The sequence below is a fragment of the Citrus clementina genome, unplaced genomic scaffold (assembly GCF_000493195.1).
Source record: "Citrus clementina cultivar Clemenules unplaced genomic scaffold, Citrus_clementina_v1.0 scaffold_6, whole genome shotgun sequence".
NCBI classification, from domain to species: Eukaryota; Viridiplantae; Streptophyta; class Magnoliopsida; order Sapindales; family Rutaceae; genus Citrus; species Citrus x clementina.
The window spans coordinates 17,588,478-17,600,876 of record NW_006262139.1 but is presented as its reverse complement, the minus strand read 5'-3'; the positions used below and the strand labels follow the sequence as shown (position 1 = coordinate 17,600,876).

The window sequence follows — 12,399 nt, the reverse complement described above, 5'->3', positions numbered from 1 at the left end:
CGTACTTTATGTTATTTGAACTTTATTTAATATTATTAGAATCTTTATTGTCAGGACAGTGTAACTATTACTGGCAAAAGATTTATCATTTGCCATAGATCATCACATGTCGTTGATCTATGGTCAAATTTTCAATTTTCACAATTTTTACTGTAAATTTATGACAATTGGATACTTTTTTGTTGGAAATAATTGCAGTATTGTGTAGCCCTAACTATAAGGTTTCTAATGATATTAAATTTTAGTTCAAACCATGATGTTATGCAGCGACCATCGTCGAGCGGCGACTGTCCAATGGCCGCTTTCAAATTGTTGCTAGCATTTCATCAACACCAACAATAGCGTATTTGAGTTTTAATTTTATTTAATATCATAAATTTTTATTTAGCTTTATTATTTTAATTAAAGAACTAAAAAAAATAATGTGAATAGTGCAACACTACACAAATCCAACTTCTCCCTTGAGTTTGCTTTATGTATCACTGTTCACATTATAGTGCATTATTATATGCCATGATGTGAACAAAAATATTTACTAAACATTGGATTGTATTGCATTAGTTAATGTAAGTACATGTAATGTGTTGTGCCAAGCACACCAGTAACTTTTGGAGGTGATAATATTTTACATCTAAACCTGACTTGATAAAGAGCAAAAGATCCAATAAAAAAATTATCATTATTATTATTATTATTAAGGCAAGTGTAATATCTTATATGTGTACAAAATTATATTGACTTATGCTACATAAGACTGTGATTGCTAATACTTCAAGGGATGAGATGTACATTTCGACATATAAATTGAAGTAATGCTCAGTATATTAATAACTTTGATTCAATAATATTTTGTTAAATTAATAAATCTCAAATATTTAGGAAAATACAATATCGAAAAGTCATTGTAATTTCATATGAGACCATACCACTTATTACATATAATACAATAAAATCTATCTATAATCATAATGTTGGGACTAAATAATTTTATTATTGTAAGGAGATTATAACTCAATTGAGGGTGTAGTTACAAAATTATTATTTTGACTTAATTATCCTTGGTGCAAGTAAAATGAAAGTAAAGAATACATTACATTAATAATTAATATCAAATCCAATGTATAGATATTATAAAAGGAATAGACATAGTTTCAAAAGAATAATACATATATTTATGTGGCATTAGGAATATGCAAGTAATTCTAAAAGTCTAAATATTTGCATTTTCTTTACTGTTTTTCTCTCAATGTAAATTCTATAAATCGTATACAATAATTTGGTAACAACTTTACAGAATAAATCACAGTACCAAATAACTTTAGAGAAATATTTTACTCTATCCTAATCCTTTAATGTAAAAAGATATATATACTCTACAACATAAAAAAAATTATTACTATGTGGAAGCAAGTTTATTAAGTCACAAATCTTGATCGAACCGATATTTGCCCAATGGATACAATCTGCTCATGGTAAAACTTCATATGGTCGATGTACTTTTATCTTCAACGAATGGCCCTGCATTCAATGCGGGTCGAAGCATATGGTTGCCTAGTTGGTTAAGTGTTGTTAACGAGAATAGTAATTCTCTATTCTTAACAATAGGCCCTGGAGACTTTTTGGTTCATCATGCTATTGCTCTAGGTTTACATACAACTACATTGATCTTGGTAAAGGGGGCTTTAGATGCACGGGGTTACATGAAGGTTATTCTTGTATAGAATATCACTATAGATTAATTTTACAGTAACATGCAACAAAATTCAAAGAGTCGGACTATTAGTACCCCTCCAACTCCAATATTTTATTGAAACTATTTTTTTTAATTATATCACATTTAATGCCAAAAATATCAATTTTTTTTAAATCAACACTCTTTTCATTTATGAATCTTTCAATTTCTAATAATTTTCTCACTCTTTCATTCTTAATATTTGTATTCCTCTCTTCAAACTTCCTTTATTATTTAATTTCTAAATAAAAAATCTGAAGAAAAAAAAGCAAGAAGAACATTATACTTAGAAAATAACGCATATTTTATGGGTTTAATACAATTCTATCCTACCTATAAATTTTGGATTCAAAATTAGTTTGAAATCCTTAAAAATTTATTTTCAGTGGGATAAAATTTTATTTAATTTTTTTTTTACTGTGTTGTATCTTAATTAAGTTGTTATGCTTAATTACAAGAATTTCGTTTTGGCGTAGAGGATTAATTCTTAGATTCAAATTATTTTAATGATAATTAAAAAATTTATATTGTGCAAGGAAACTAAAATTGAAGGGGTGTCAATAGTCCAACTCAATTAAAATATTATGTACTAATTTCTAAGAGGTCTTCATAAAAATTGTATTATTAGTTTAAAAAATTTAATATTATATTTTTGGAGAAATTTAATATATCTTTGTAATAAGTAGATTAATAAATTTCATTTATTTGAATAAATTAGATAGAATACAATTAGTTCAAAATATTTAATTCATTTAATTACAAGAAGCTCTCTGTCTACAAATTTCCATCAGGGCAATTTCATTGTCTACATAACCTCGCCAGAGAGCAAACAGTGTATCAGAACTTGGCAATGTTCTTCCACACTTCAGACCCAATCGAGGCTGCTTTGTAAACAATAAATAAATACCGATTCTCATCCTGCAAATGATTTGCCGATGCCTATCACTTCATTATGTATATAAACTCAAACCTTCGGCGCAGAAAATTACCACTTCAAAAGAAACTTCTCAAGGGAAAACAAAGAGAAGACGTGCATCCCATCACAAAAGCCATAAGCATCTCGTCAGGAAAACGTTTTATGAAATTAGGTTGATCTTCTTCGGCATCTTGCGCCAGAGATTCTTGATGTAAAGGTGCTAAAGATTTGGCGGCCTGATCGCAACTTTGTGCTTTGTTTATGAAGATTGTTTCCCAAGGTCTTCAAATACTAATGTTAACCACTTCAGATTAAGTTCAATGACTTGAATATCCCCTTATCTTTAAAACTTCAAGCGCCGGAACAATTAGAAAATAACGTCTCAGTCAACTTTTTATCATATGATTACGTACTGAAACATGAAGAATCTTGACACTTGGAAAACAAATTCCGGAGGGAGGGGTCTTGATGAAAAAATTCAAATTCAGTTCAAGGACTTCAAGTGCTACGGAAGAGTACGTAAATGCTCATGGGCAATTCAATTGACTTGTCATTGTCAAGATTAAAAGTTCAATATCACAAGCATTTCGCATAATAGCACGAGAAACCCAGGATTTCAAAACGAGACACATCTCTGGGCTTGGAACAATGGAGATGAAACTTGCTAATTAATCTTTCCTGAGTTACGATGGAGAAGCGCCCAATAAACAAAATTCTCAACCGAGTTGGATGCACAAGAATTACCAAGTTCATCGAAACTTTATGTCAAGAAATCAGATTCTCCTTCAACGTAATTTCAACCAAGAGGATACACATTTTTAAGGTTTCATGATACCGAGAGCAAACATATTGGTGCAACAAATAAATTAGTGTCTTTTTAACAAGTACTTCTAGTTCACTCAAATAAAGATGGTATCATGATTAATTTCCTGAGGTAATTTGTAGTTGGAAGCAGAGGATTTTTATACACACACACACAGATATAATTGCAAAATCAATGATTCGTCATTCAATGCTTTTATTGAAGAGTATACAAAATTCTTCTTTTTACTAATTAATTAATAACATCAAATAAAATCTATTGCAAGTTATTTAAATTCTCTCTCATCAATTACAAATTTAAGTGTTGAAATCCCTTCTGCTTGTCTAAACCAAAATTATATTCAATCACCAAAACAAAATGGAAAATTATTTATGAGTATCTATGCTTTAATTGCTTATTTTAACTACTAAATTTGGAAAATGTTATATGGCGTCCTTTTATAATAATGGTCCTAATTTAAAGCCATTTTTGTAATTTTACTCCCAACAGTCAACAGATTGAGGACATCTCTTCACCGCACATGTAAATTCAAAGTTTTTGTGAATGAGGACATTTCTAATCATAAAAACTGAATTAATGAGCTTTGTTTTATCAGTATAATGATTAATTTCAAAACTGTGGATTTCAGGGATAGTATTTGTTGCAAGTACATATTTATATGCTCGGTTCCATTTGATTTGGTCGAACCAAAGTCGTTAGAATGTATGTTCAATTCTTTAGAAAAATAATATGCAATCTTACAATTTTATTTGTTATTAAAATCTTTTCTGACTCATAAATTGCATTTATTAAACTAAACCATATTCATATATTAGAAATTCTTGTGGCAATGTGTAAGCAACACATCATTCAGGCTTCCCATTTGTAAGGCTTCAAACATCAAAAGGATTGAGGACATCTTTCAACACACTTGTAAATTGAAGCTTTCGTGATTCTGTGAATAAGAGGGCATCGCTATCCATAGATCATAGTTTCATAAAGGCTTCACGAACTATGTATAAAATGAATGAACAGTCTAGTTTTGTCCTTTTTCTTTTCCTTCTTTTTAGTTATTAACTCTTACTAACTTTGTTGGACCGTTTTGATTGATCCTCAGACAGGAACAAAAAATGCATGCTATCTAATATCTTCACTTTTGCTTGTATAGTATCAATATAATTTCAAAAACTGTGGGTTTCAGCATTTCTATATTTGAAACCAAGTTATATTTGTAGCTGCTCTGCTGACAAATCATTCTCATTCTGCTGCTCCACAAGAAATTACCAATTTTAATGGAATCTTAACAAATTGAGATAATAAAGTAGATAATGTATTTGCATCATAAGAAACACAAGTATATCATCCAGAAATCATTTTCTTCAGCATAGTTCCAACAAAGAGCACTCACATTTTTTTCTGTTTCCTGATACCAAATCTGTGAGAAGGATTATGAGAGAGTGTATATATGAAAAATCTTATCTATAAGTTACCATTATCTCAATTTCAACATCTTGAGAGAAGACAGTGTGGAAGCACCGCAGCTTTTATCCTTCTACATATGTGTTCAAATCACCAAAAGAATGAGCAAAAGAAACAAATGAAAAAATGCATATCATAGACACTCGAAATCCTAACTGATACCACAGATTGCATGCATATATACATGATTTTTTAATATGCAAGGATTTTTCAGCATAACTTTGAAACTGTTTATGTTAGAAACTAGAAAGGCAAAAAATATACAGTATATCTAAACTGGTAACGTCATTTTATGTTTCAAACGCAATTGAAGCTGCTCTACAGACAGAATATTGATAATCCGGCTGCAAACTTCAGACACACAAGAATAACCTACAAGTAGAAACTTCTAAAGATGAAAGCAATACAAGGAATGCCTTTTGCATCTCAAAATTAAAAAGTATATTATCAGCAAATATTTGAAGAAATCAGATCCATGTTCTTCAGCATAGCTTCAACAGAGAGCATCCATACATCTAAATCTTCACAAAACAAAAACCAGTGGAGGCCTAAATTGAAAACTCTCAAAGGACTATAATTTGACAAGTCTTGGAGACTCTTCTAAACACTGACAATTTCTTACAAAGCTTTTCCATCAAAACCATCTTCTGAACCCGCTTTTTCTGAAATTTAATTATCATTGTATTCAAAACTTCACAATTCTTTAACAAGAATTTGATCAATTTCAGTTCATTTTTCCGACCCGCAAATCCCCTCATTTCAATTGTCTTGACATGTGGCAGAAAACAATCAGGCAAAGACAATGGTTCTTCAGCCCACCAACAATCAAAATCAGTATCCTGATTACAGAAAAATAAACATCAGAGGCAAAAAAAATTTGAGTAACCGTTCATGAAAAAGCTCATCACATTCTCACCTCGTCAACCTCAAAGACAAGTGACTCCAAATTAGGCATTCTGCTGAAGATGAGAGGAAGTAGATGCCATCCAGAATCGTCAACCTCCAATGCAAAACGGGTCAGAAAGGGAAATGTCGGAAAGAAATCCTCAATCTGCCTAGCGAATACAAGAGCCTTCAATGAAGGAAGAAAAAACAATAATTGAGAAGCAATCAAGGGGAAATAGAACTTCCTGTTAATGTTTTTTTCTGGAGAAATAAAATTATAAATCTGTCAGTTTCAAAAATAATGATTCACTACAAGATGGGATCAAATATTTTTAAGGAGAAAAAAAAAACATGAATAAGTATAGCAGAGGCTCAAAACATTATAGAGCAGGGTATTTTGGGGTAAAACTTACATACAGAATGCCCTTAGCCCAGGACAAAAATTTGGTATTATTAACACCTCTGAGAAGCTGTACCACTCCTTGCGCCACAATGTCAATTGATTGAAACTCTCCAATGTACTCACAGTCAATATCAACAACTGCTTTAGTTAAAGAATGTAGTTCATCCACCGTATATGATACTGGGAGATAATCCTTAATGTAGAGGTATTCAAGATTTGGGGCCCTAATCACAACTTCGAGTTCTGTATCAGAACCCGCACAATCTACTAATTCTAATGTTAACCTCTTCAAAGTAAGGGATGAAATATTTAAAGTCACCAAATCACCAACATACAAATATCCCTTAATTGACAAATATTCAAGTACAGGGCAATTGGAAAAGAGCCACTCAGGGAAGTTCTTATCAAGATTATTTAATGCAACCTGAAGAGTCTTGACACTTGGAAAAAAATTTCCAGGAGGAGGGTTCTTGATAAAAAATTTCAAATTCAGTTTAACAACTTCAAGTGCTCTGGAAGTGTAAATGCTTTCAGGCAACTCAATAGCCTCTTTAATATGTTTGTAATTGTCAAGATTAAGTTCAATCTCAACAACATTACGCATAACCGCACAAGAAACCCAGGATTTCAAACGTGAAAAATTTATGAGCCGGGAACAACGGAGAGAAAACTTGTTAATCTTTCCCAAATCACAAAGAATCACCCGATTTACAAAGTCTTCAAACCTAGTCGAAGCATCTTCTGTCAAAGCACGAGTATTTTCATACATTAAGCATAACCTGTCGTCAAAGCAAAGATTAGGGAGCAATGCCCAGACAAGCCTCCATTTTGAGGATAAAACGCAAGTTGCCACAGCATTCTTTGTGGGAAGAAATGAAAGGATGTGACGAAGGATTTCATCAGGTAAACAGCTAATCCTATCTTCTTCAAGACTTGTGGAATTTCTTTCGGTGGAATGTGATTCAGTATTCATCATGAAAATTTGTTAACTAACCTGATAAGATATAAAGATAAAGATTAAGTGTTAAAAAAAGTAGAAAAAAACAAAGGGTTTTTGGAGGGTTCCAAATGGGTTCTTCAAGAAACCACAAAAGAGAAAAGATAATGTGGGATAAAATGTCATAACTAAACAAGTTTTTTTGTTTCTTTTTTTAAGCTTCAATTGTCAGCAAGCAAAGCAAGTAGAAAAATGAATAGATTACGAAGCAAAGAAACGAACCTGCTCATACAAAAATGAAGACGCATGTACCCCCACACACAATCTATGAGAAGCAAAACCCCAGCGCACTTTTTCTCTCTCTTTCTCAAATACAGGGCGAGTGATTTTTTCTTTTTTTTTCTGAAACAAATGGGTGAATTAATATGTGAGGGAAGGGAGCACTAAAAGGTTTGTTCTGAAACAAATGAGCGAATTGATTTGGGAGGGAAGAGAGCACTAAAGGTGTGTGCCGTACAAAACGTACCGTTTCAGTTGGCGCTCTTTGTATAGCCAAATCAATGAATCATGGTTAAGAGAAAAATGAAAATAATATTTATATTTTATTTTTGTATTAAAAAAGTTTTTTTTGTTCGTTTAATGATATTAAAAATAATCAATCATATCTAAACCGAGAACACGATTTTCATTTACTAGTAATTGGGTTAATGTACAATTTTGAGTCAGTAGTCATCAAACTTGAACGAACAAAAGAGAATCGACTCTTTGTGAACTGGGAATAAATTCAAGAGCGAAAGAGAATAAAAAAGCTCTTATGTAGATGGCATCTGGATTGAAGCAAACTAAGCTTACATTACACCCTTATCTACAAAATGCCATCCTCTCAATTTCATCAATCACGAGGGAAGGCAAAGGTGGAAGCACCACCACATCCTTTATCTTCTATATATGTGTTGAACAACCAAAATAGAACAAAAGAACAAATGAAAAAATGCATATTATAAACACTCAAAATCCTTCAACACTGGCCCGTCGAACAGTTGACGATGATGATTTCCGACTTTCTTGCCTATCTAGTTCCTCAAAGGTGACAGTGGTGGAGCAAGCTCGCGGTGGAAGAGACAATGGCAGAGCAAGTGGTCTTGTCGGAGAAAAAGATGCTCGGGCTCCTGATGGTGGAGATGGTGAAAAACTTAATCTAGGGGCCGGGGCAATGATCCCGTTGAGACTTGGTGATCGTGACATTTGTTTACCCGCAATTACTGCTGGCTCTTGCAGAGGATAGCGGCAATGGTATTTCACGTCTTGTATGGTTTTGAGATTATCAATGATGCTTCTCATGGTAGGTCGTTCTGATGGTTCCTTTTGTAGACACCTTAGAGCAATATCAGCCACTGTCCTGGCTGCTTTCAATGGGAAGCGGCCCTTTAGCTGAGGATCCATGATGAGTGAGAGTCGGCAGTCATCAGCCAGGAAAGGCCGGCTCCACTTAACCAAGTTCCTTTCTTCCTTGGGATGGCGGCTGTCAAGATTCTTGCGGCCTGTGAGAAGCTCAAGAAGAACAATTCCAAAACTCCAAACATTGCTCTTAGGAGTCAGCAGTCCTCTCTCCAATGTCTCTACTGAAAGATTTGCCGCAGCCTTTATAGAGAAAAAAGATTAAATTTTTTATCAGCTCTAACAAACTAACAGATAGTGACAAAAGTCTATGATATTACAGAACAGTTGAAAATTGAAGATCTAGTTACACTTACCACCGAACTATTAGAGATATCAGTCTCAGGAATATGACCAGCACAACCATATCCTGAAAGCTTCGCACTAAAATCTTTGTCAATTTGTATGTTGGCAGTTGAAAATTCATTGTACATTGCCTGTAAACCCAAAAAAAAAACATATATCAGTAGTAACACACAAGTACCAATATTAAACTACTGATAACACACACAAAAAGAATGACTAATACTTAAGCAATCCTTTCTTCTATTCCAAGAAACAAGTTATCTGATGAACATGGAATTCATTATGCAATTGTCTTGGAACATCCAAAAGAATGTAAAAAGTTGTAACAGAGATAAAACATAGACTGATAAAACTGTACAAATCGCCAGTCACATTACCAGGGACAATAGACTACTAGATACAAGGCACACATGCTTTATTTTACTCAGTTTTAATCATCTCAAAATAATAAAAAATTACCTGAAAAGGCCCTTCTTCGTGCAAGAAGGTAAGACCTTGTGCAGCACATAATGCAATTTTTACCCTGGTGTTCCAATCAATTGGAGGCCCATCTGATCTCCCATAAATAAGACGGTCCAAGCTTCCATGAAAAAGTCTCTCATAGATCAACATTCTCTGGTCCGATCCATCACGTGCATGAAAACCAAGCAATTTACAGAGATTTGGATGTTGCAAAGATGCAAGCGTGTTTACATCATTTATAAATTCCTTCACACCCTATAAGAACACAGAAATCATGAGATGTAAAATAATGTTTCCATAAATTTGAGGGGAATGTATAGCATGATTAGGCAAACATGATACAACAACAACAAAAAGAGCAACCATCCAAGTCTCAAACAATTCTCAGTCTTCAACTGGAACCATTCAGCAAGGCCAAGAACCAAATGAAAAATTATGCGGTACATGCATGAATACATCCAAAAACCCATATGCTCAAATGTTACCTGGCTGGATGGATTAAGGCGAGTAACAGTGGCTTCAAACTTTTTTGAAGTTGAAGCATCATCTCCAAACGAAGCCCTATACATTACAGAGGATAGACCTTCTGAAATGCATCGGTCCGAAAAGAAATTATGGCAAGCAGCTGCTACTTCGTCGAGTGGAAAGTTTCGGAGTGTACCAGTTCCAGTAGGAGGCAGTGGTAAAGGTCCAGAAGCAAATAAAGGACCACTGGCAGTCCCTGATTTAAAGCTTCCGGTAGCCTTAAGTGAGGCAGCACTCTGAGTATGAGGAGATGGAAGTGGAAGAGGTTGTGGACTTGAGGACCGTTGTTCCTTCGTCAATCCAGCTCGACTCTTAGATTCTTCTTGTTCTTCAAATTCAACTGATGCAAGTGCATCTTGCTCTGCTTCAGCCGCATCAAGACTAGAAGGGGCAGATAAAGCCCGTGTTCTATTGTTAGTGGCTTTGGTAGTATTATTTAGTGGAATAGGCTTCACTCTGGTCCTAAAGCTTGGAGGTGCTGATTGCAATGATCGCGTAGGGATTTGGGGTTCGGGCAGTGTGGTGGGAGTATGCTCCTGAGGATTAACCCGTTTCAAGTGAACTGTTTGCTCAGGTTTCTTCTTTTTACTTTTCAAAACTGTGAAACACCCCATCTTATGTACAAAACTTCAGAATGTATCAAGGTTCAGCGCGTTTCTGCCCAAAGGAAAGCAAAGAACATACATATCAACCTAAGCCTCGGACATTAGCAATTCCAATAAACATATTAACAAAAGAATACAACCGCTGCGAAAGGCAACAAGCAAATCTTAGTAAACAAAAATATCAACTAACAACACAAACAGTTGAGTCACACTAAGATTTACATCTGCCAATAAAATTAATCAGCCAATTCCCCAACTAGCCAATAATATTAACTGAAAAACACATGTTCACTTAGAGACCTGTACCACAAAAAAATAAAAAATAAATAAAAGCCCTACTTCTTGCAAAGATAATAAGGAGTCAGTTGATAGGTTCAGACTTGTAGCGCAGCTCATGGTGACTAGTTAATGCAAAATTCCACTCAAGTATAATAAGTTATCCATTTACATTTCCATGGTAACTAACCTTTATAATTATAAAACTAAATTTCCAAATAATCAAAAATAAAAAACTTCGCCGTATCATCAGATACACATATCAAGGCAAATATGATCTGCTTTTGACCTAAACAAATTAAATAGCTGCAACTCAAGATTGAGCCGAAAAAAACATTAATGCTCCTTCAAAAGAAGACAATAAAGTTACAAAATCGTCGCCAAACCAAAATAAAAAAATAAACTTCCAGGAAAATACCCAGATCCAAAATCAGCAGAAAAACGCAATTCATACATCAACCACAACCAATCAGCTTGTTGAATAATCTTCCATTACGCACAAAACAACAAAGACAAAAATTCAAACAAGAAACTCCCAGGTTTTATTTAAAATAAATAAATACCCAATTGACAAAACTCACCAATTAAACACAACGTAAAGGAATTTCAGAAAATAAGCTACCAAACAAAGGGAAACAAAAAAAGAAGAAGGAGAGAAATTACTGATCATACCTGAAATTGAAGTTCATAAAAGAAAAGTCCAACAACAGCAGCAACAAAGGGAGGACTAAAATGGCGAAACTGGGAACGAAAATAAAACCTGTGGTGCTTGATTAGATGAAAAGGAAAAAGGCTTTAACAAGTCAAAGATGAGAAGTGAGAAATTGATTTTTCGGAGAGAGAGAGAGAAAAGTAAACAAAAGAAGGAGCAAAAGGGAAAGAAAGCAAAGAATGGAGCCCAATTAAGCAGTGGTCAAACAAACCAACCAAACCCTGGATTTAAATTTTAATTAATATATCATTAATAATGCTGTTCATTCAACAGCAATGCTTTCTCCTAAGCTGGTTTTACGGGTTTACCCTTGACGGTGTTTTCATATTGCAAGGATTTACCATTTTGTTCAACTTTTGAAATTTGAACTGTGGTGTTGCTGTTTTTTGACCCGATCGGTTACTTAGAAAGAGAAAAATATGGCCATTAAAATTGAAAAACGCTTAATTCGCTTCAATTCACTGCTATATAAATTAAAATTAGTTATATGTCAATTTTCTGTATATTCAACAGTATGATGATACAAACCTAGAGCCATCAAAATTTTCAAAGGAAAATTGAATGTTAATCATCAATTATATCATTAAAGTGACATAATTTAGAGTCCGACTATGGTGCAACTGTGTTATCATACTGCAGTTGTTTTTAACCATTGGATCTAACTTGTGGTGATAATTATAACTAAATTCAATGACTGGTGCAACTGTGTTATGGTACCGCAGTTGCACTATAATTTTACCTCATAATTCATGTCATATTTTTTAAACTTCTCACACAATTTAGTATGCAACCTAATTAATTAATAAAATTGTTGGCTCCTTTAAAAAATAATAAAATAAGATTATCACAATTTGAACAGAGACTTCCAGCCTCTAGATCCCTTCGGGTGGTAAAATGGAAAACACTTCAAGGGTATAATAGG

The 12,399-nt window shown here is 33.6% G+C and overlaps 2 protein-coding genes across 3 annotated transcripts; both read right to left on the bottom strand.

The window, feature by feature from the left end:
• Positions 1–5,477: 5,477 nt before the first annotated feature.
• On the bottom strand, positions 5,478–7,652 carry LOC18039218 (F-box/LRR-repeat protein At4g14103). The gene is made up of 4 exons (XM_006429513.2): positions 7,437–7,652; positions 6,228–7,211; positions 5,846–6,001; positions 5,478–5,768 (listed from the first exon to the last, which is right to left on the bottom strand). Exons 2-4 carry the CDS (start codon positions 7,191–7,193, stop codon positions 5,493–5,495), a joined length of 1,398 nt encoding a protein of 465 aa, XP_006429576.2. The 5' UTR covers positions 7,194–7,211; positions 7,437–7,652; the 3' UTR covers positions 5,478–5,492.
• A 300-nt stretch (positions 7,653–7,952) lies between these two features.
• On the bottom strand, positions 7,953–11,675 carry LOC18039217 (probable serine/threonine-protein kinase PBL1). Of its 2 annotated transcripts, none has more exons than XM_006429511.2 (5): positions 11,438–11,675; positions 9,845–10,541; positions 9,357–9,614; positions 8,909–9,028; positions 7,953–8,795 (listed from the first exon to the last, which is right to left on the bottom strand). In XM_006429511.2, the coding sequence occupies exons 2-5, from the start codon at positions 10,496–10,498 to the stop codon at positions 8,163–8,165; spliced, it is 1,665 nt and encodes a 554-aa protein (XP_006429574.1). In that variant the 5' UTR covers positions 10,499–10,541; positions 11,438–11,675; the 3' UTR covers positions 7,953–8,162. The 2 variants fall into 2 exon arrangements, with proteins under 2 accessions (XP_006429574.1, XP_024037578.1); XM_024181810.1 differs by lacking the exon at positions 11,438–11,675 and adding an exon at positions 11,347–11,402.
• Between the last annotated feature and the right edge of the window lie 724 nt (positions 11,676–12,399).